Raw genomic sequence first — 24,843 nt, 5'->3', positions numbered from 1 at the left:
GAGAGATTATATATGCATTTATAAGATATCTATTGTATTAGTTTTATTGCTTTAGTTTATAATCATATTAGTGGAATATATTATACCAAGTTAGCAGAGTATACTTTAAATTAAAAGAACTTTATGACTCTTATTTGTATCTTTTTCTAGTTTATCTTTTAGATTCACAGTTAATATCAGAATTTTTTTCTGTGCGTGGAGATTGTTATGTATTATGGACTCTGTGAGGAACATAAAAAAGCAACATTTCAATCTTGGACTACTCCTAGTTTAGGTAACCGTCCTATAGCTTGAGGTTCTACAAACGGTGTCAAATTAGAGCTAATGAGAACCAGCAGTATAGTCAGTCTTACCTACTAGTGTGTGGGGTAGCAGTAGGGAGTAAGAAGGAATTCACCTAGTTAGGCCAACGAGGATTCCTAGATAATGTGGTTTCTGGAGGTGATAGTCTACATTAGTAGATTGCATCAGGAGATGAGCAAGACATCCTTGAGTTACAGTAATGGAGTATCTGTGAGCTGGCAAATTGTGGAATGTAGGTTGGTAGATGGTTAGGTTCAGAAAGGCTGAAGAAGTAAGATAATCAGAAATAAGGACAGAAGTTTGGGCCTACATTGTAGTCCTTGAAGAGGACTGGCCAAGAACAAATCTGGGTCCTATTCTTAGAGTGAGTAAAGCATAGATTTAGAGATAGGATAAGAAGAAAACAACCCAATAGTATTAGATATTAGATTTGGGAAACAGAGTTGAGAGTTGGTCACAAAAATAAGGTGGAATCTTGGTTGCTGGAACTGGAACCAGATTAAGACTTGATTTAGTAGAGGGTTCACTTAATGGTGATTAGGGGTGGCATTGACACTAGAGCTAGAGTAGACTTAGGACAAGTGGACCTAACGGAAAATCAGAAGGAATCACGGCTAAGGAGCTAGGCAGAGATGATAGTTTTTTGCACTCACCATTTTTTTTCTATTTTTGATTAGTTTGTCTTTTTCTCCAACCACCTAAAAGATGTTTGTTGATTGGATTTTTCTAAATTCAGTTTACAAATGGAGTGCACGGGAGACATTTAACAATTTTAGAGGACTTACATGAGCCTATTTTCAAAGAAAAATCATCTACCTCTGTGGCAACTTCAGACTTTAAGAAAAATTGCTGGGTTTTCTTCAGCTGTACAATAGAACATGAAATTAAATATGCAATTAAAATGGTTTCCTAAACGTTTATCTTCTAAATTTTCTTTGAATTTGAGTGTTGGAAATTTTTTGATTTACTTATTCAGCAAACATTTATTGCGCTAAAATGTATCAGGTGTTCTGTTAGGCGCTGTGGAAGGTATTAAGTATACTAATGTATAGTTGTTTTTAAGAAACCCGAAGTTTGCAGGGAGCGACAGAAAAGGAGACCAATATTTGTGAAAATATGCTAAGATAATGCTATGAAGGACACATGCTATGGAAGTTCAGGGTGGGAAGAATACTGGCATAGACTGAGTCCAGGCAGGGGAATTCATGGAAAGCATCTTGAATTGTTCAAACCAAACTGAGACCTAAACGAGTAATATGAGTTAGTGAGGTGAAAAAACAGGAAACAGGTCAAGTGTTCTAGTGCAGGTTCAAAGACATGGGAGTAGGCAGGTTGATGGTACCTCAACCTGGAAAGGGTGAGTAGTTCATATTATGGCTGTTACCGCAGGGGACAGTGGCAGAGAGAAGGCTAGATACTCAGGCAGGCCCCTGACTTTATGCTCCAAAGCAGTTTGACTTTATCCTGAAAAGTGTGGGGGCCATGCGGGTATCTTGAATGATATAATCAGGCAAGTAGAAAATACATTGATAAGGGCATGAACACAGATACGTTCTTTATCTCTTGCTGGAAAGTGAGTTAAATAAATCAGAGATGTTTAAGTTCATTCGAAATTCTGATTTTGTTCATATGAGATCTTGTTTTGAGGGGAAGATGACATCCATTTAGGCCTTGGGGAGAATGCAATTATAGGAGTTTTTTTTTTTTTTTTTTTTTTTTAAATATGAAACTTTTCAAACTTATACAAAAGTAGTATAATAAACACCACGTGTCGATCATCTAATTCTATCAGGCCATACTTTTTTGGGTCATATTTGTTTCAGCATTTTCCCCCTGAATTATTGTAAAGCAAATCATGACGTTTTATTGCTAAAGAAAGGATATTTTATGCATAACGACAACCATTAGCACTCCTAAGAAATTAACAGTAATTCATTAATGCCATGTTAATATATGGGAATGTCTCAGGTATTTTTGTTGTTAGGCTTTTTTTGGGGGGGCGTTTTTTGAGCTCTTCTTAAGCACTTTGTTATTGTAGAGCAGTAATGAGTAAATCTTTAAGTCTGAATTGATTTCTTTTTTTTTTTTTTTTTTTTTTTTTTTTTTTTTTTTTTTTTTTTTTTTGAGACGGAGTCTCGCTGTGTCACCCAGGCTGGAGTGCAGTGGCGCGATCTCGGCTCACTGCAAGCTCCGCCTCCCGGGTTTACGCCATTCTCCTGCCTCAGCCTCCGAGTAGCTCGGACTACAGGCGCCCGCCACCACGCCCGGCTAGTTTTTTGTATTTTTTTAGTAGAGACGGGGTTTCACCATGTTAGCCAGGATGGTCTCGATCTCCTGACCTCGTGATCCACCCGCCTCGGCCTCCCAAAGTGCTGGGATTACAGGGTTGAGCCACCGCGCCCGGCCTGAATTGATTTCTGGTTGCATGGCTGAGTAGTATTTATGCAAAGTATTAGATGATATACTATCACATACATAGCAAGTTCTCATTTTTTGGTTTTTCTGTGAGTATGGGAAGTTTACTGTGGGTAAATGTTAATACAGTTTTATTAGAAAAGTAATGCCAGTTAAAATTCTAATGTAGTACCTGTGCATATTGAGACTTGGAGAAGAGGTAGGCTGCCAGCAGTGGTATTCTTTTGTCTGCCCTAGTCATACTTTTGCATTATTATTCCATTGCTCCAGCAGACTCTCCTAACATTCCCTCAATCTGGTACCTTCTCCCTCCTCACCAAGTGATTCTAAGATTTGGTGAGAATAAAAAATGTATAAAGTAGTTCTCCACTTCAAACACAGATTTAGGAGTTAGTGATTTAAATTATATACAAGCTTTTAAAATTAGAAACTTAGTTTATATGACATTTTTCCATAAGCTGCCTTTTTTCCAGTCAGTAATTTTATCATGTTCAATAGATATGAAGAAGCTGAAAAAGACTGCACACAAGCCATTTTATTAGATGGCTCATATTCTAAAGCTTTTGCCAGAAGAGGAACTGCAAGAACATTTTTGGGAAAGCTAAATGAGGCAAAACAAGGTAAGACTTTGTAACAGCTGGCACTCAGTCATCCTGATGAGTGCCCAAGTTTTAGAAGCAGAGATTCATGTAACTTACCCGTGGTTCAAAGATATTGAACTTAGGGAGTTATGTTTTCTTTCCACAGTTTAGATCATGAATAGATTTGGAGGAATGCAGCTTCTGCAGTGTACCAGATTATCTTTTGTTTAGTAGCATACATTCTGGCTAATTGCCAGCCAGCATTAATGAAAAATTTTAATTATAGGTGAAAATGGAAAAAGCAATAAAAGGACAAGAATGAAAAGGAAGGGAATCAGTGTTGTTGAGCGAAAGGGACTCTGCGTGATGTGCTTGAAGCCAATACTGTGACACCAGGTTTTTGAGAAAAGGCTTTATTTATATTGAAGGTTGACTCCCAAAGAAACAGGAATCAAAACTCAAATCTGTCTCCTTGTCCTGGCGTTAAGGCAGTAATTTTATTAGAAAAGGTTTAGGAAGGTGGATACTGGGATTATCAGGTAATTAGTGGAAGGAAAGGGAAAAGCTCTTGGGCATATGTAACTGTCTCTTCATGCTAACTAATGGATTGCAGATGCAAATTTGGGGTAGTTAGTAGAACTTGGTGGAAATTCAGGCTATGACGTCAGCAAGCTTGTTTTTGTGCAACCTCCACTTGGCCATCTTGGTTCCAACTGATTTCAGGAGTTGTTTTTTTTTCTTTTTTAAAATCCCAGCGAGCAGAGGAAGTTTCATTGTTTTACCAAATTGTATTTTTTCCTGTCTGCCATCCTGCAAACTCAAGAATTTCTGTTAGTGATTGAATTTTTTTTTTTTTTAAACTCTTTGAGCAGTGGTTTTATCAGCAGGTAGGGAATGGAGGATAATGGAGATCTGATGCCATTTTAATTCTTGATACAAGTTTTTTTTTTTTTCTTTTTTCTTTTTTTTATGATCTTGTCTTTTAGGGTATTCATTGAGTTAGTCTTCTCGAAGAACCAACTTGGTTCTCCTATGTGTGTTTTCTATTTAATTTCCTTCTGCTCTTTATTTTATTCCTTCAACTTTCTTTTGGTTTAATTTGCTGTTTTTCTAGCTTCTTGAGATCAGTACTTAGATAAGTGATTTTCAGTCTCTGTTCTTTTCTGGTATGTGCATTTAAAATCTGGCAGTTTCTCTGTAAGCCTGTTAGCTACAGCAGTGTTTTTTTATTGTGGTAAAAAAATGTAACATTGAATTTATTATTTTAACCATTTTTCAATATATAGCTCAGTGGCATTAAGTACGTTTACATTGTGCAGCCATCACCACTGTCCATCTCCAGAACTTTATCATCATCCCATTCTAAAACTATACACTTCAAACAATAACTCTCCATTCTCCTCTCCCCCTAGCCCTGGTAACCTCCATTCTACTTTCTGTCTCTGAATTTGACTGTTCTAGATAGCCTATGTAAGTGGAATCATGCAGTATTTGTCCTTTTGCCTCTGGCTTATTTGACTTAGCATAATGTCCATGTTGGAGCATGTATCAGAATTTCATTCCTTTTTAAGGCTGAGTAATACTTTGTTGTATGTAATTCTCTTAATCTATTAATATTTTACATTTAGTGAGTTACTCTGTCATTTGTTTACTTGGTGAACTTTGCTAAGTTAGATGACCTCTAGGGGCTTCAGTTTTATCACCTTTAAAGTGGGATTGTAGTGAGGGTTATGTGAAAATTCATATAAAACAACTACGACAGTGTTCAGTAAAGGTTCTTACTATAGCTCACCTGTTTCCTAGTAATCCGAGTAAAACTTCTTGAGCTAAAAATGTGATTACCAACTGAATGTATCATGAATGTACGTGCAAATATGAAAACTCCACATTTTAACTATGTTGTAATATTTTTAAAAAACTCACTTTAGATTTTGAAACTGTTTTACTTCTGGAACCTGGAAATAAGCAAGCAGTAACTGAACTCTCCAAAATTAAAAAGGTAATGTATTCTTTTCACTCAAACATGGTCATATTTTCTGAAACATAAATATATTTATTTGTTGTATAATGAATATTTTGATAGTTGTGATTATAAATTTATTTTCAAGGAATTAATTGAGAAAGGACACTGGGATGATGTCTTTCTTGATTCCACACAAAGACAAAATGTGGTAAAACCCATTGATAATCCACTGCATCCTGGATCAACTGTAAGTAAAGCACTTTCATTTTTTCCTTGCCATTTAAATATGTTGTATTAAGAGAATTAGAAACCAACTATTGTATTAATAAACTTTTTTTTATTGTTATTATACTTTAAGTTCTAGGGTACATGTGCACAATGTGCAGGTTTGATACATAGGTATACATGTGCCATGTTGGTTTGCTGCACCCATCAACTCATCATTTACATTAGGTATTTCTCCTAATGCTATCCCTCCCCCAAAACCCACCCCCACAACAGGCCCTGGTGTGTGATATTCCCTGCTCTGTGTCCAAGTGATCTCATTATTCAATTCCCACCTATGAGTGAGAACATGTGGTGTTTGGTTTTCTGTCCTTGTGATAGTTTGTCCGGCAAAGGACATGAACTCATCCTTTTTTATGGCTGCATAGTATTCCGTATTCCGTGGTGTATATGTGCCACATTTTCTTAATCCAGTCTATCATTGCTGGACATTTGGGTTGGTTCCAAGTCTTTGCCATTGTGAATAGTGCCTCAGTAAACATACGTGTGCATGTGTCTTTATAGTAGCATGATTTATAATCCTTTGGGTATATACCCAGTAATGGAATGGCTGGGTCAAATGGTAATTCTAGTTCTAGATCCTTGAGGAATCACCACACTGTCTTCCACAATGGTTGAACCAATTTACACTCCCACCAACAGTATAAAAGCCATTCCTATTTCTCTACATGCTCTCCAACATCGTTGTTTCCTGACTTTTTAATGATTGCCATTCTAACTGGTGTGAGATGGTATCTCATTGTGGTTTTGATTTGCATTTCTCTGATGACCAGTGATGATGAGCATTTTTTCGTTTGTCTGTTGACTGCATAGATGTCTTCTTTTGAGAAGTGTCTGTTCATATCCTTTGCCCATTTTTCCATGGGGTTGTTTTTTTCTTGTAAATTTGTTTGAGTTCTTTGTAGATTCTGGATATGAGCCCTTTGTCAGATGAGTAGATTGCAAACATTTTCTCCCATTCTGTAGGTTGCCTGTTCACTCTGATGGTAGTTTCTTTTGCTGTGCAGAAGCTCTTTCGTTTAATTAGATCCCATTTGTCGATTTTGGCTTTTGTTGCCATTGCTTTTGGTGTTTTAGTCATAAAGTCCTTGCCCATGCCTATGTCCTGAATGGTATTGTCTCCTTTTTCTTCTAGGGTTTTTATGGTTTTAGGTCTAACATTTAAGTCTTTAATCCATCTTGAATTAATTTTTGTATAAGGCATCAGGAAGGGATCCAGTTTCAGCTTTCTACATATGGCTAGCCAGTTTTCCCGGCACCATTTATTAAATAGGGATTCCTTTCCCCCTTTCTTGTTTTTGTCAAGTTTGTCAAAGATCAGATGTTTGTAGATGTGTGGTGTTATTTCTGAGGCCTCTGTTCTGTTCCATTGGTCTATATCTCTGTTTTGGTACCAGTACCGTGGTGTTTTGGTTACTGTAACCTTTTAGTATAGTTTGAAGACAGGTAGCGTGATGCCTCCAGCTCTGTTCTTTTTGCTTAGGATTGTCTTGGCAATGCGGACTCCTTTTTGGTTCCATATGAACTTTAGTTTTTTTCCAATTCTGTGAAGAAAGTCATTGGTAGCTTGATGGGAATGGCATTGAATCTATAAATCACTTTGGGCAGTATGGCCATTTTCACGATATTGATTCTTCCTATCCATGAGCATGGTATATTCTTCCATTTGTTTGTGTCCTCTTTTATTTCATTGAGCAGTGTTTTGTAGTTCTCCTTGAAGAGGTCCTTCACATCCCCTGTAAATCGGATTCCTAGGTATTTTATTCTCTTTGTAGCAATTGTAAATGGGAGTTCACTCATGATTTGACTCTCTACTTGTCTGTTATTGGTGTATAGGAATGCTTGTGATTTTTGCACCCTGATTTTCTATCCTGAGACTTTGCTGAAGTTGCCTATCAGCTTAAGGAGATTTTGGGCTGAGATGATGGGGTTTTCTAAATATACAATCATGTCATCTGCAAACAAGGACAATTTGACTTCCTCATTTCCTAATTGAATACCCTTTCTTTCTTTCTCCTGCCTAATTGCCCTGTCCAGAACTTCCAACACTATGTTGAATAGGAGTGGTGAGAGAGGGCATCCTTGTCTTGTGCTGGTTTTCAAAGGCAGTGCTTCCAGTTTTTGACCATTCAGTATGATACTGGCTGTGGGTTTATCATAAATAGCTCTTATTATTTTGAGATATGTTCCATTAGTTTATTGAGTGTTTTTAGCATAAAGGGCTGTTGAATTTTGTCAAAGGCCTTTTCTACATCTTTTGAGATAATCATGTGTTTTTTGTCGTTGGTTCTGTTTATGTGATGGATTACGTTTATTGATTTGCATATGTTGAACCAGCCTTGCATCCCAGGGATGCAGCCAACTTGATTGTGGTGGATAAGTTTTTGATGTGCTGCTGGATTGGGTTTACCAGTATTTTATTGAGGATTTTTGTATCGATGTTCATCAGGGATGTTAGTCTAAAATTCTCTTTTTTTGTTGTGTCTCTGCCAGGCTTTAGTATTGGGATGATGCTGGCCTCATAAAGTGAGTTAGGGAGGATTCCCTCTTTTTCTATTGATTGGAATAGTTTCAGGAGGAATGGTACCAGCTCCTCTTTGTACCTCTGGTAGAATTTGGCTGTGAATCCGTCTGGTCCTGGACTTTTTATGGTTGGTAGGCTATTAATTATCACCTCAATTCCAGAGCCTGTTACTGGTCTACTCAGACATTAAAATTCTTCCTGCTTTAGTCTTGGGAGGATATATGTGTCCAGGAATTTATCCATTTCTTCTAGATTTTCTGATTTATTTGCATAGAGGTGTTTATAGTATTCTCTGATGGTAGTTTGTATTTCTGTGGCATCGGTGGTGATATCCCCTTTATCATTTTTTATTTCATCTATTTGATTCTTCTCTCTTTTCTTCTTTATTAGTCTTGCTAGCGGTCTATCAATTTTGATGATCTTTTCAAAAAACCAGCTCCTGGATTCATTGATTTTTTTGAAGGGTTTTTTGTTTCTGTCTCTTTCAGTTCTGCTCTGATGTTAGTTATTTCTTGCCTTCTGCTAGCTTTTGAATTTGTTTGCTCTTGCTTTTCTAGTTCTTCTAATTGTGATGTTAGGGTGTCGATTTTAGATCTTTTCCTGCTTTCTCTTGTGGGCATTTAGTGTTATAAATTTCCCTCTGCACATTGTTTTAAATGTATCCCAAAGCTGCTGGTATGTTGTGTCTTTGTTCTCATTGGTTTCAAAGAACATCTTTATTTCTGCCTTCATTTCATTATTTACCCAGTAGTCATTCGGGAGCAAGTTGTTCAGTTTTCATGTAGTTTTGTGGTTTTGAGTGAGTTTCTTAATCCTGAATTCTAATTTGATTGCACTGTGGTCTGAGAGACAGTTTGTTGTGATTTCTGTTCTTTTACGTTTGCTGAGGAGTGCTTTACTTCCAATTATGTGGTCAGTTTTGGAATAAGTGCGATGTGGTGCTGAGAATGATGTATACTCTGTTGATTTGGGGTGGAGAGTTCTGTAGATGTCTGTTAGGTCTGCTTGTTGCAGAGCTGAGTTCAATTCCTGGGTATCCTTGTTAACTTTCTGTCTCGTTGATCTTTCCAGTATTGACAGTGGGGTGTTAAATTCTCCCATTATTATTGTGTGGGAGTCTAAGTCTCTTTGTAGGTCTCTAAGGACTTGGCTTTATGAATCTGGTGCTCCTGTATTGGGTGCATATATATTTAGGATAGTTAGCTCTAATTTTTGAATTGATCCCTTTACCATTATGTAATGGCCTTTTTTTGTCTCTTTTGATCTTTGTTGGTTTAAAGTCTGTTTTATCAGAGACTAGGATTGCAACCCCTGCTTTTTTTTTTTTGCTTTCCCTTTGCTTGGTAGATCTTCCTCCATCCGTTTGTTTTGAGTCTATGTGCGTCTTTGCATGTGAGATGGGTCTCCTGAATGCAGCACACTGATGGGTCTTGACTCTTTATCCAATTTGCCAGTCTATGTCTTTTAATTGGGGCATCTAGCCCGTTTACATTTAAGGTTAATATTGTTAAGTGTGAATTTGATCCTGTCATTATGATGTTTGCTGGTTATTTTGCCCGTTAATTGATACAGTTTCTTCCTAGCATCGATCGTCTTTACAGTTTGGCATGTTTTTGCAGTGGCGGGTACTGGTTGTTTCTTTCCGTATTTAGTGCTTCCTTCAGAGCTCTTGTAAGGCAAGCCTGGTGGTGACAAAATCTGTCAGCATTTGCTTGTCTGTAAAGGATTTTATTTCTCCTTCACTTATGAAGCTTAGTTTGGCTGGATATGAAATTCTGGGTTGAAAATTCTTTTCTTTAAGAATGTTGAACATTGGCCCCCACTCTCTTCTGGCTTATAGGGTTTGTGCTGAGAGATCTGCTGTTAATCTTATGGGCTTCCCTTTGTGAGTAACTCTACCTTTCTCTCTGGTGCCCTTAACACTTTTTCCTTCATTTCAGCCTTGGTGAATCTGACAATTATGTGTCTTGGGGTTGTTCTTCTCGAGGAGTATCTTTGTGGCGTTCTCTGTGTTTCCTGAATTTGAATGTTGGCCTGCCTTGCTAGATTGGGGAGGTTCTCCTGGATAGTATCCTGAAGTGTGTTTTCCAACTTGGTTCCATTCTTCCCATCACTTTTAGGTACACCAATCAAACGTAGATTTGGTCTTTTCACATAGTCCCATATTTCTTGGAGGCTTTGTTTGTTTCTTTTACTCTTTTTTCTCTAACCTTGTCTTCTTTATTTCGTTAATTTGATCTTCAGTCAGTGATACCCTTTCTTCCACTTTATCGAATCGGCTATTGAAACTTATGTATGCGTTATGGTGTTCTTGTGCCATGGTTTTCGGCTCCATCAGGTCATTTAAGGTCTTCTCTATGCTGTTTATTCTAGTTAGTCATTCATCTAATCTTTTTTCAAGGTTTTTAGCTTCCTTGTGATGAGTTTGAACATCCTTCTTTAGCTCAGAGAAGTTTGTTATTACTGACCTTCTGAAACCTACTTCTGTCAGCTCGTCAAAATCATTCTCTGTCCAGCTGGCGAGGAGCTGCGATCCTTTGGAGAAGAGGTGCTCTGATTTTTAGAATTTTCAGGTTTTCTGCTCTGATTTCTCCCCATCTTTGTGGTTTAATCTACCTTTGGTCTTTGATGTTAGTGACCTCAGTTGGAAATGCAGAAATCACTTGTCTTCTTCATTGATCACGCTGGGAGCTGCAGACTGGAGCTGTTCCTATTTGGCCATCTTGGAACGTCCCCTAACTCTTAAAGGAAATGTGGAAATGTCTTCCTGGGGACTTTTTTTTTTTTTTAAGAATCTTTAAGAAATACTTCCTAGGATTACTGACATATGAGGGAAATTTAGCAGTGTTTAGCGTTTTGGGGTAACTTTTTTAGTGACTATTTTAACACTGTAAATTTTAATATTTCTACCTATTTCTCTTATATTAAAGGAATTTCAAGCAGTTTTGCATTTTATAGAATTTAAATGTCTTTGTTTTTTTATTACTATTCTTTTCTGAAGTTGGGATAAACACCCTTGCATCAAGTACATTATGAAATGTACAGTAAAGTACACAAGACAAAGTATGATTTAGAGAATAATTACAAAGTGAATACCCATGAAACCACCAAGTCAGAAAACTCAAAGATATCACCCTCAGAAAACCTCTCTATGTACCCCTGACTGATCAAGATCCTCTTCCTGCCCTCTTAAACTGTTATGCATAGACGATCCTTTGCATAACAGTTTTCTTTATTAGAAATAAGAATTTCATAAGGAAGACAGAGGAGGTATTTTTATCCTCTTTTTGTAAAGGCAGAAAAGGAGAGAAAGTTTGTTTTGTTACGTTTGTACTAGTTAGTAGTTAGTAGCAAATAGATTTCTTAGTTTAATACTTTTCCAATGCATTTAATATGACTGTATTCTTTTTTTTTTTTTGAGACGGCGTTTTACTCTTGTCCCCCAGGCTGGAGTGCAGTGGCAAGATCTCAGCTCACTGCAACCTCTGACTCCCGGGTTCAAGCAATTCTCCTGCCTCAGCCTCCCTTGCAGCTGGGATTACAGGCGCCTGCCACCATGCCTGGCTAATTTTTGTAATTTTAGTAGAGACGGGGTTTCACCATGTTGTCCAGACTGGTCTTGAACTCCTGACCTCAAGTGATCTGCCCGCCTTGGCCTCCCAAAGTGCTAGGATTGTAGGCATGAGCCACCGTCCCTGGCCTATTACAGCTGTATTTTTGGTAATACTGGTTGTGTGTGTTGTGTATGCCAGGGATAAATCTAGTTATTTTCACACATTATGGTCATTTTCACATATTTATTTACTGTTCTTTTCAGTAAAAGTGATTAAATATTAAATATAGTTTAAACTTTTACATCTTTGTAAGACTTCCTTACAAAAATTAATTCACAAGTTTACAGAAGGCCTTTGTTAGATGTCACTGTCCATAATTATAAAAACATTGCCACGTGATATGTGTAATGTCCTGCGACTAACATACAATAAGTAGCTTTTACAAATTTGTTGGGTTCACCTTCTTGTTAAAAATGAATTTATGTTAATAGTTGTGAAAATACAATGTGAATTTAAATCTCTTATGGCAATATGACAAAACAAAACACCTCTAGGAAATGAGAAATCTTGGGGTAAACCGTTGTGTGAATGATCCAAAATCAACAAAGTTAGTATCCCAGTGGGGAGGGAAAAAATTGCTGTTTATTTTTATAATGGTTCTTCATGATAAAAAAAATGTGGGCATTATTTTTAAAAAGTAGAGGATAGCAGTTTAGTATAATGCCTTTGAGACTGGATTTGAGCCCCACTTGATAAAACTTCGCAATCTTGAGCAAGTTAATCCCTGTGTTATCCTTACTTTTTCTCCTTAAATTGAGAATAACTCCCAGATTATATCAAAGGAAATAATGTGCGTAAATGTTGAGGCAATTTCAGGTGAAACGAATTTTAATTTCCTTTTTAGTCACATATTTGTGACACCACCTGGTCACTGGGGAAAGTGGTCAGGAAAGAAAGGAAGACTACAGAAAGTAGAGAGAGAGTGAGTCTCAGTATTATTGAAATGAAGGCTAGGCCAGGGTAGGCTGTGCTTGAAGGGCTGGCAGCTTGGAAGTATTTTTAGCAAACCTCTAGACAGAGTGTAGGAGAGCAGAGACGTAGGTGAACTTGGGCCTGGGGTTTCCCCTGAGAATGGTATCAAGTGAAAGTTTTCCTGATCCTTTAGTCTCTGCTAAAATATCTTATTTTGCTTTATTTCCTTTTTTTTTTTTTTTTTATTTTTCTGTTTCCTGATGTCAAAACTTCACCTATTTGGTCCCTTTTTCTCTTTATTCCTTTGTTCTTTTCTCTCTCTCTCTTTTTTTTTTAAATGATCACAATATACAACTAAATAAAATGTTAACGCTTCTGAGTCATGATTTAAAAAAGGAATGAATTGAACCTTTCATATTTTCTTAAATTCTTTCTTTCTATAGTGGTTTCTTTCATGGTTTACTCCTGTTACTAGCATACTGTTCTTCCCCACAGTCCTTCCAGCAGTCATCAGTGACCCTCAGCAGCTCTCAGTACCCCAGGTCTACACTTAGCAGAGACCAGTGATTAGGAAATTCATAAATTCAAATCATTATTTACATATCTGTTGTCAAGGAAAAGGTTTAATAGACATATCCATTCTTGATCAGTATCTTGATGAAAACTGTTGCTGATATAGTTCTTAGCAAAGCATAGGCCATAACTTAATATTATTCTTTAAAATAGAACTGCTTGAAGGATTCTGTTACAGATTTTCTTACAGCTTTTTCATTTTTGTACCTTCATTTAGTAACACTCTTTTATTACCATTGGGTCATATCTCAGCTGTGTTAATGGAATTTCTGGTTTTAACGTTGAGTTTGATATCTATTGCAGAAGCAGAAGTTCTTATATTTATAACTTTGCAATTTATAATTCAACTGTGTTGTTGGAATGTATACTTAGAGTATATTGAGGAAAGTTTCTTTCTCTTTTCTAAAGATAGAACAAAACAAATTTCAAATGTATATAAAAGTATATAGCGCCAACTGTTAATCAATATTTGCAAATTTTAGAAGAAGCTTTTCTTAACTTGTTTCATTTTTCAATACCCTTGGTGAAACAATAGCTCCTCAGTGTATTTCTGTGTGTCTGGTATGATGATATAGTGAAGAATATTGTTATATTTTATTAGATATAAATATATTATTAAATATCAACATAAGTTGAAAATGACACGTGTGGTGATCGAGATAAACAGTGAAAGCCATTTACTTTATTAAATTGGAAAAAAGGGTTTACTTTTACCAACTTTGTGAATATTACTTGACAGATTTTTAATCCTGGGCTAGTTTTATCCAGCTACTATATATATAATCCTATTAATCTAGTAAACACATTTGTTTAGGTTTTAATGATAGTCTATCCCATACATAATGCTGGTTATTGTCTGCCCTTATTCCACTTGCCTTCAGTTAGTCCACAATACTACTGTTGGTTTGGTAATTTCTTTGCTGTATTGCCCCTAGAATAGAGTCCAAACTCCTTCCATGGCATCCAAGTCCCTTCATAAGCTGTCTTCAAGCAGCCTTTCAGGCTTCGTCTCCACCGTGCCTTGCCTTGCACCAGCCCCACTGGACCTCTCACCTTTCCACTGACTGTGCTGCACCCTTCAACTTTGCCATTCCTGTGTACTTTTTCTGTGAAGGCTTCCCTTATGCCAGTGTTTATCTTCCCTCCTGTGTTCTCTTAGCATTTTGTGCTTTCATCTCTTAAACATACCTATGGCCTTATATATTTACATATACATGTCTCTCTCCCTCGTTTAGACCTACCTGGGATAAGTGCTTTGTATAGCTTTTTATTTTTATTTTTTATTTATTTATTTTATTTATTTATTTTATTTTTATTTTTTATTTTTATTTTTTTTTGAGACGGAGTCTGACTCTGTCGCCCGGGCTGGAGTACAGTGGCCGGATCTCAGCTCACTGCAAGCTCCGCCTCCCAGGTTTACGCCATTCTCCTGCCTCAGCCTCCCGAGCTTTTTATTTTTGTATTATCAGACTCCTACGTCTGTCTAGCCACCAAACTGAATTTACTAATCACTGGGATATTAGCTGTAAGAACATTGTAGCCTTTTAACTTGTGACCCTAAAATAGGAAACCTTTCATATTTTGATTTGAGGAATTGATTTTAATTGTTTTAGAAACCACTCAAGAAGGTTATTATTGAAGAAACTGGTAATTTGATACAGACTATTGATGTGCCAAATAGCACTACTGCTGCTGCTCCAGAGAATAATCCTATTAATCTAGCAAATGTAATAGCAGCCACCGGCACCACAAGTAAGAAGAATTCAAGCCAAGATGACCTTTTTCCCACAAGTGATACTCCAAGAGCAAAAGTATTGAAAATAGAAGAAATCAGTGATACTTCATCCCTGCAGTGAGTAGAAATACTGTTATTTGATGATCATCTAGAATGGGATAATTCCACTGGAGAATTGGTATTACTGAGACTTCTGATTTGTACTCATGCTGATTTTTTGAACTGCCTAACTTAAGGTTCTGGCTTTTTCTTTTTTATTTGTACTTATTGTAAGGGTGATTTTGCTTAAGGAATGATTACTATCTTTTTTTTTTTTTTTTTTTTTTTAACCACAGTATGAAATTTAGAGATGGTAAGAAGGTATCTTGAAAATTGATTTTGTTTAAAATTTTTCATTTCTAGGATTTCAGTTTATTTAGTTCAGCAAAATTTTAATTTTTTTAAAGGAAGCTTCACAAAAATGTAAAACTTATGTATTGCCATTATTTCATCCATTAGTATTTAAGACTGTTGTGGACTTTAACTTTTATTTGGCATTTAAAAAATAGTTTACGTGTTTTTTCTTAATAATGAGAATATAGAAGATACAGACTAATTAGGTTCATTTTGAGGTATTGGAAACCTTACTCATAGTTTTACATTGCTGCTCAACAAACCTGCTAAAAGTTGTTTTTTTCTTGTAAACTTTGAACTTCAATAGTACTTTTATTAAAGTGATAGTATAGATCATGGGACAATACTAAATAGGCAGTTTTTTTTTTTTTTGGAAGATGCGTTTCTTCCTTTTTGGAGTATCTTGAAAATGATAATTTAGATCTTTGAAAGGCTAAATCATTAGTGTATGTGACACGGTAACTGAAATATATAGAAATGGTGTACTCAAAAGGTGGATGGGCTAGCTGCCCAGCAGAGTAGAATAGTCATTACATAGCCAGCATGTGAAAATTTGCAAGAGCTTAATCTATTTTGCCAAAAAATGTTTATATATTATTAGCTGAAATAATTTTGAATGCTTGTATAATACAAATAGATTATATAATATCAAAAATTAAAAAATTTTTATTGATGTCTCCTTGATTGAGCTGATTATTTATGGTTCTTTTCTGTTTGATGCCTCTGAAATATTTCAGACCTCAAGCCAATTTGAAACAGGATGTATGTCAGTCTTACAGCGAGAAATTGACTAGAGAGATAGGACAAAAACCTGCTCAGTTTGCCACAACTGTTCTTCCTCCAATTCCTGCAAACTCGTTCCAGCTCGAATCTGATTTCAGACAATTGAAAAGTTCTCCAGATATGTTGTTTCAGTATTTAAAGGTAAGAGAGAGGAAGCTAGTACTTCTGTTGTAAGTAAAAGGTCAGAGAACTTCTTTTGTCACTTTATAATAATGGTGCCATATTTGCTTTTTGTAAGATATTATTGTAGAAATTATTGTAGAATACATCACCCTGGTCAGACCATTTAAAAGTATTTACAACCAGGGAACCTGGGTGTTCTCCTTTGGCAATAGATTCTGTGTCAAATTCTATTGTCTCAAATAACTTAATCTAATTTCATATATATTAGCTTAAGCTTAATTCTTCATAAAAATCCTAAAATGCATTGAGTGTCTTCTGTGAGCCAAGCAGTACTTGCAATATGTAGGCGATCATTCTTATAATATTTGCACTAAGAAAAAGAATCAAATCCTATGAAATTTAGCAAATAATGGATTAGCATGGTCTTTTTCAAGTGTCGTGAGAGTAACATTCCCTTATAATTATGCAATATAAAATTACTTCCAAATACATTTTCTCATGTAATTGTACTTTTTAAAATCTCTAGTGTTCTTTGAGAGCCTCTAAAGTTTTCTGTCTCTCTTAGGATGGTGTGTATCTCTTCCACTCATAAGACTTTTCTGTGACTGGAACAGAGTGATTATCATGCAGTTCCTGTAACTTTCATTCTTCTATCATAATTGCATTTTAATGTGACTCCATTATTATTCATAAGTGCTAATGCATAGTAGTTACTCTTTTCTTTTCGTTTGGGATGGAGTTTTGCTCTTGTTGCCCAGGCTGGAGTGCAATGGCGCAATCTCAGCTTACCACAACCTCCGCCTCCCAGGTTCAAGCAATTCTCCTGCCTCAGCCTCCCAAGTAGCTGGGATTACAGGGATGCGCCACCACGCCCGGCTAATGTTTTGTATTTTTAGTAGAGATGGGGTTTCGTCATGTTGGTCAGGCTGGTCTTGAACTCCCAACGTCAGGTGATCCTCCTGCCTTGACCTCCCAAAGTAGTTATTCTTTACTATTTTTACCCAAGCAATTGTTGTGTAATTTGTGATCTGTAAGTGTTGCCATCAATTAATTGTCTAACTTTTAATTTTTATTTTTCAAGCAAATTGAACCATCTTTGTATCCTAAGTTGTTTCAGAAAAATCTGGATCCAGATGTATTCAACCAGATCATTAAAATTCTGCATGACTTTTACATTGAGTAAGTCAAGTTTTTTTTAGTTATACAGTAAGTCCTCACTTAATGTCATTGATAGGTTTTTGGAAACTGCAACTTTAATTAAAATGATTAAGACATAGGAACATAAGTCTTGTTTATATCAGTTGGCCTATGGTAAAGTTGGTTTGTTTATACAGTATGCCATTTCACATAAAGTCGCAGTTTTCACGAACCTATTGATGATGTTAAGTGAGGATTTACTGTACTCTCATAATGCTATGCTATTTCCAATGATTTGGGGAGTTCATTCTTTTTGAATGTATATAGCAAATTAGCAGCATATAGCAAAGTTAGCTTTTTTGTAAGTTTCATTGTTACAGAAGTTGCAAGGAAATGACAAGTACAGACAATAAAAAGGGAAAAGTTTAAAAGGGAGGAAAAAGGACTCTTAATTTTTTTGTAGAGAAAAGTAGGGTGTGGAAGTGACCAGTGTTTTAACAGAATGATAGTTTCCGTACTAAGCTCTTATTTAAGAATATTGTAATTTCTTCAGTTGACTTGATAAATCTCTTCATTTGGACATTTAAAACATAGGTAGTATCCAGGGGAAAAATGATGTCATTTATGTATAATTAGATGCCTTGTGTTAGTAAACAGAATTATTAACAAATGAGCTACTTTTAACTGATCATTTGTTTTTATATTTGGATTATTTCAGGAAAGAAAAACCATCACTCATCTTTGAAATCTTACAAAGACTTTCTGAACTAAAAAGGTTTGATATGGCAGTGATGTTTATGTCAGAAACAGAGAAGAAGAGTAAGTTCTATGAAAGTTTTCCCATGTTTGTTTATTTTTGTACTTTCCTTTATTCATTCAACAAATAATAGCTGACATTTATTGACTATTTACTGTGTATAAGGTTACATTTAATTATATTTAAATTATATTAAATTATATTTAAGTTAATTAAATTGGATAACAACAGTTAAAATTGTATTGTTAGTCCTGACAGTATTATGAAGTGTAGGTACTATTTTCACTCTCCTTTTACGGAGAAGGAAACTGAGGTCTAGAGAGGCTAAGAAACTTGCTAAGGTCGCGTAGCTAGGAAGCCAGACCCAGGATTCGAACCCAGGCAGTCCAACTCCATAGTCTGAGTTCTTCTACTTGAAAACTCAATAAATGGTATAATGGTTGAGTTCCTACTGTTACTGAGTATGTAAAGGATCAAAGCCACAGGACCATGTAACCAGGTGAGGTATAGTAAAGGCCTGATCTATTCTGAGAGAGGTAATTTCCCTGAGTTTGCTTTTAGCTGAATTCTCAGAGAAGTGCAAGAGTCAGAGGAAAGGTTGGGCAAGAGAGTTTTAAACTGAAATAATGATATGTGCGGCGGTTCTGAGGCAGGAAAGAGCAAATTGAGTCCAGAGAATTTAAAGTGGTATGGCTGGATTGTAGAATAGGGAGTAATAAGTGGCAGGTGATGAACCTGAATAATTTTATTTCTCTTTTATTTCCACATCACAATCTTTGGCATAAAGAGTCCGTTTTGAGAAATCCTAATTAAAGTAAAATTGCACTATGCAGAAACTTCAGTTACTCAGAGTTTTGGACTATACTCGTTTCAGGAGAAAAGAGAAAAATCATTAACATACAAGTGTGTCTGTTTTTTTATTTTTAAAAATTAGCAAAACTCAGTGTACCATTTTCAGATATCTCCTGTGCTAAACATACGTGGGCTTCTTTTATTTCTTCTTTATCTTTTTAGCAGTGATGTTGAATGATTTTTAAATCTATAAGAAAGATACTTTTGAAATTATACTTAGGGAAGTGGACATGTAATTTAGATATATATTTTTTTAGGCCAGGCATGGTGGCTCATGCCTGTAATCCCAGCACTTTGGGAGGTTAAGGTGGGAGGATCGCTTGAGACCAGCCTGGCCAACATGGCAAAACCCTGTCTTTACAAAAAATACAGAAATTAGTTGGTTGCGGTGGCATGCATCTGTAGTCCCAGCTACTCGGGGGGCTGAGGTGTGAGAATCGTTTCAGCGCAGACGGTTGAGGCTGCAGTGAGCCATGATTGTGCCACTGCATTCCAGCCTAGGCAACAGAGTGAGACTCTGCCTCAAATAGTTAAATAAAAATTATATATGTGTGTGTGTATATATATATGTGTATATATATGTGTGTGTGTGTGTGTGTGTGTATGTATATATATATATATAAAAAATAGTGAGGGTTTAAACCAAAAGTTTTGGTTTTAGCTTTAGTTAACCAGAAATGTTCCTTGAAATCCCTGAAAAATGTTACTGTTTCTTATTACTGTTTTGACCTCATCTTTTACCACTCTTTTTTCAACCACTCTGCCCTGTTATAGTGGTTTTATATAGCTTTTAATATACCAAACTGCCGACTGGGCACGGTGGTTCACACCTGTAATCCCAGCACTTTGGGAGGCCGAGGCAGGCAGATCACCTGAAGTCAGGAGCTCAAGACCAGCCTGGCCAACATGGTGCTACCCCATCTCTACTAAAAATACAAAAAAAAAAAAAAGAGAGAAAATTAGCTGGGTGTGGTGGTGGACACCTGTAATCCCAGCTACTTGGGAGGCTGAGGCAGTAGAATTGCTTGAACCTGGGAGGCATAGGTTGCAGTGAGCTGAGATCACACCATTGCACTCTAGCCTGGGCAGCAAGAGTGAAACTCCGTCTCAAAAGGAAAAAAAAAAAAAATTACCAAACTGCCAAACTTATTTTGGCCTCGAGGACTTTGTGTTTGGCTCTTCTCTCAACCTAGGATATCTTCCTACATATCTTCACTTGTGTGCTTCTTCATTTGGTTTTCATCTATCACCGCTTCAAAGACATCTTTCTTTACCAACCCCCAATCAACCTCTCTCTTCTTACCCTGCTTTATTTCTCTTCATAATACATTACTAACTGACAGTGGTTTATGTGTATGTTTATTATATCTCCCTCTCTAATAGAATGAAAGCTCCATGACAGCAGGAACTTTGTCTACCTCATTCTCTGGGCCTCAGTGCTAGTACATAATAACCCATCAGTGTTAGTGTGTTGAATGAATGAATTTATTGTAACTCTAATGTGATAAGTAAGTTCAAGGTGTCCGAGAATGCAAGTGGGCTTTTCAGACTGGCTGACAAATAGTACTGTCTTGATGAGGTTTCCACTGTCTGCTAAGTTAAACATGGAAAGCACTTAGAATGGTTCTGGCATGCAACTGAGTATTCAGTAAATACTTAGCTGTTGTTATCTTTTATTATTGCCATTATCATTAATAACTGTTAGCTAGTTCTCCAGTTTTAACGTTGAGAAGCATGAACTATAACAGTGTTTTCCTAATGTTGAGTGTTGACCGATTAGTGGTAGTAAATACAATTTTTTTGCAATTCATAATCTTTTCTTAACATTTAGTAGTTTTAATTTGTAATATAAAAATATTTAAATGTCCTATCAAGTGTGATTTCATCGATGTCATTGCTATTTTTCATTTGCAGTAGTGATGTAAAGTTTTCTTTTAAAATAAAATGATTTAGGTTTGAAAAACAGTTTAATTGAAATAAAAATATTAAGTAAATAAAAGTTCACTTGTTACACAAGGTGAACATTTTAAAGGTAGTACAGAATGAATTAAGTTTAATCTGCAAGATTAATATTGAGAATGCAGGGGAAATTTTATACTACTAAAGCAAAATATTCTGGAAAGAACCATTGTTGGATTGCTATATAATTTTGTATTCTCAGATTGGCTTTTTAAACATCTGAATTAGAATTTATAAACCTATTTATTGCTTTAAAATGTAAAATGTTTTTGACAAATCAGATTGCTCCTTTTAATTTACATTTTGCTTGGTTTTTAAAAAATGAGATTAAAATGGAGATTTTTTTTTTCTTTTTCAGTTGCACATGCATTATTTAATCACATAGACAAGTCAGGATTGAAGGATAATTCTGTCGAAGAACTCAAGAAAAGATATGGTGGTTGATTTCCATTTTTGCTGAAATAATTGTTTCCGACTTTCATATGTAAATGTTTTCTACTGACAGTGTTTTGCTTTTTAAGAAAATGAAATTATATAGCAGGAAAGGACTATCTTTGAACCTAATTAACTATAAAGTGAATTGTGATTTAACTGGTGAGAATTGTATTCAAGTGAACTCTGTGTTTTTTTGAAAATAAAAATATAAACAATGAGGTATGTTTGTAAGGATCAGCATTTTATTGTATGAGTCATTTTAAATGTTAAATTTAGACACATTCTTCAGTGACCCATAAATGTAACATTATTTTTATATTTTCATGAATTTTTGTAAATACATGCCAAAGCTGCTTCATTAGCATATGAATAATTATCTTTGTATAGAGGAAGTTAAATAGTGAGATCCTTTCTTTATAAAACTTTTTAATGTTATTGTGCCAATTCAGTAACATAAAGTTATTTAGTTGCAGGGTATGCATTTTTAGTATTTATGTTGAAAGAAAGAAGACTTTTAACTAGATTTTCAAACTAGGTTAATTGAAGTATCACAGTATTCTTACATTTTAATGCCATAGGGTTTTTTCCCTTATGATATCCATGTTACATACCAGCTAAGGACAGATAATCTAATGAAGGTGTAAAAATGTAAAAATGAGTAATGTTTAAAGTACTAATTAGTATATAGCCCATATGTATGTGTTGGATGTGAGTGTAGCGTTTGTAAGCTTTTGAAAGTAGGGCTAGAACTCTATTCATCGCTGTACTCTGCATGGTACCTAGTACAAACCTTTGCACATAGTTAGGTGCTCAACTGATACTTATAAAATTTAATTGAATTTGACACAAGAATCATATTAAGTAAATGTTTAAAGTAGCAGCCTAGCAAATTTTTGGCATGGTGTAAACACTGGTAAAACCAGTGTAATTTTAGAGACTACCAAGTTGTTAAAAAATATTAGGACACCATCCTATAATTGTTATCAGCATCAATAAGACAGTTCAGTTTACAATTTTATACAATATTGTTAATTTTTATTGCCACTATACATATTACTATTCTTATGAATTGTTTGAGAAGTAATCATAATTTATTTACAAAGATAATTTCTCCAGGTTGTGGTATAAATTATTGAGATATGTTTGTAATTTGGATAATTTGAATGCTTTACAATACACTTAAGATAGCGTTTATTTTTTGTTCGTTGTCAAATGTATTATGATATATAAACAGGCAATGGATTTTAGCTTTTTATCTGCTATGATCTGAATGTTTATATCCCCCACAAATTCATATGTTGAAATCCTAACCCTGAAGGCGATGGTCTTCAGAGGTGGGGCCTTTGGGAAGTGATTAGGTCAGGAGGGCAGGCCCTTGTAAAAGAGGTCCCCGAGAGCTTGTTCACCAATTCCACCATGTAAGGACACATAAGAAGGCACCATCTACAAATAAGAAGGTGGGCTTTCACCAGACACCAGAGACCAGAATCTGCTGGCATCTTCATCTTGGATTCCCCAGCCTCCAGAACTGTAAGAAATAAATTTCTGTTTATATTAATATAAGCTACCCAGTTTGACATTTTATTATAGCAACCTGAATGGACTAAGGTATGATCCTTTGAAGAAACTTACAAGGTAGTCAGGGCAGGTAATGTTATTGTCATTCTTAATGTAAGAAAAGGAGGCTCAGAGGGTTAGTGTTCTCTGCATGATTATAGAGCTAAAAATTGGCCAAAACAGTTCAGAACGTGCTGTCTTCTCTTAATGTAGAGCTATTTGAGCTACTCCCAGCTGCAGTTTTTTTTTTTTTTTTTTGGAGATAGGGTCTCGCTCAGTCACTCAGGCTGGAGGGCAGTGGCCTGATCTCAGCTCACTGCAAGCTCCGCCTCCCGGGTTCACACCATTCTCCTGCCTTAGCCTCCGCGCCCGCCGCTACGCCCAGCTAATTTTTTTGTATTTTTAGTAGAGACGGGGTTTCACTGTGTTAGCCAGGATGATCTTGATCTCCTGACCTCATGATCCGCCCGCCTTGGCCTCCCAGAGTTCTGAGATTACAGGCATAAGCCACCGCGCCCGGCCTCCCAGCTGCAGTTTTTATGTTGTGTTACCTGTGTAGAGACTGTTAACTGAAGAAATACAGATCACAAGATTTACTGTAGAATTTGAATTTTAAAAAATTTCTAATGTTAGCCTGATTTCTCCCCAGAGACATTTTCATGTAGTGATTTAAGACCAGAGGCTCTGAATTCAGACTTCTTGAGTTTGAATTCTGGCTCCATCTGGCTTTAGGGCCTTCAACAAGTTACTTTTCTATTTGTTTTTGAAATCTGTAGAATGGGTATAAGTGAGGATTGAACAAATGCACACATTTTGTGTTTGGAGCAGGGCTGGGTATATAGTAAGCTACCACTGTTACTATTATTATTACAATTACCATCATTTCCTAAAAGTGATCAGAATAAAGAACAGTTTTTAGGGGCTATCATATTATTGCCTTATTGCAAAATAGCATAGTGGTTAATAGAGTCATTTTTGGGTCAAATAACCTGAGTATACAGCCTATTGCACTCAACTAGCTTGTGAATTTGGACATATTGCGTAGCCTCTCTCAGCATCAGTTTCCTCTCATATGAAATAGAATATTAATAAATGCCTACCTCAAGATTTTTAGAAAGGCTAATACTTGTAAGTATTAGCACATTAGTGCCTGTCACATAGTGCTCAGTCATTTTTATTAATAATAGTAATATTATTGCCTTAAAGGTACAAAAGCAGTACTTTCCCAAGTGGTTTCTTTCTGGAAATGTAGTTATTTACTGTTAATTGTATCTTTTGACTTGATAGCAACATTTACATCATAATTATTCTTGTATTGTTGGCGGAAGCGCCATGCCCATCATTTAGTGGCTGCCTCCCACTCTTGTTTTAGTTACACTCAATTTAATAAATTGATGGGGTATACCCAAGTCCTCACCATTTTAACAATTTGTGCTAATGCATTTGAAAAAAGTTTTACTTCCAACATATAAATCCATTATCTCTGTTAACAGGAGGCGTTTCTGAACATAGTACCAAGGCTCATTTTACCTTTTTACAATTCTTTCTTAATGTTTGACGTTTATCAGAGTTATGTTTAAAGAAACATTAAAAATTTAATGTTAATGAAACTTCTGTTTGATTCATTCATTTAATTAATTTAACAAATATTTGTTGAATCTACATATAATGCCAGGCACTGCTAGACACTGGAAATACAAAAATGAATACAGTAAACATGGATTCTTTCCTCACAAAGCTTACAATGAAGTGGGAGGTGGGATGGGATGGGGGGGATACAAATAAAGAGGTACAGTGTAATAAATGCTAAACAGGTAATACCAAGGGATCATGGGAAATACCAGGAACAACAGATGCAAAAGGCAAGACAAGTTTGAGAAAACTTGTTTTATTTCCAGCATAGAGTGGGAACTGGATAGTGGTTAGAAATGAGGCTGGTGAA

At 35.8% G+C, this 24,843-nt stretch overlaps 1 protein-coding gene across 3 annotated transcripts in view; it reads left to right on the top strand.

Moving 5' to 3' along the window:
• RPAP3 (RNA polymerase II associated protein 3) overlaps positions 1-22,903 on the top strand; it is a 44,741-nt gene extending 21,838 nt beyond the window's left edge. For 2 of the 3 annotated variants that reach the window (XM_025403322.1, XM_025403320.1), the window contains 8 exons: positions 3,217-3,338; positions 5,228-5,298; positions 5,408-5,509; positions 14,784-15,022; positions 16,036-16,222; positions 17,286-17,383; positions 18,060-18,160; positions 21,268-22,903. In XM_025403322.1, the coding sequence (XP_025259107.1) occupies positions 3,217-3,338; positions 5,228-5,298; positions 5,408-5,509; positions 14,784-15,022; positions 16,036-16,222; positions 17,286-17,383; positions 18,060-18,160; positions 21,268-21,353 (1,006 nt within the window). In that variant the 3' untranslated portion in view covers positions 21,354-22,903. The remainder of the gene's footprint in view (positions 1-3,216; positions 3,339-5,227; positions 5,299-5,407; positions 5,510-14,783; positions 15,023-16,035; positions 16,223-17,285; positions 17,384-18,059; positions 18,161-21,267) is intronic. The other variant, XM_025403321.1, reaches the window with a different exon arrangement.
• Positions 22,904-24,843: the final 1,940 nt, after the last annotated feature.

The sequence above is a fragment of the Theropithecus gelada genome, chromosome 11, assembly GCF_003255815.1.
Source record: "Theropithecus gelada isolate Dixy chromosome 11, Tgel_1.0, whole genome shotgun sequence".
Classification (NCBI taxonomy): Eukaryota; Metazoa; Chordata; class Mammalia; order Primates; family Cercopithecidae; genus Theropithecus; species Theropithecus gelada.
This window is presented reverse-complemented; position numbering and strand designations above follow the sequence as displayed.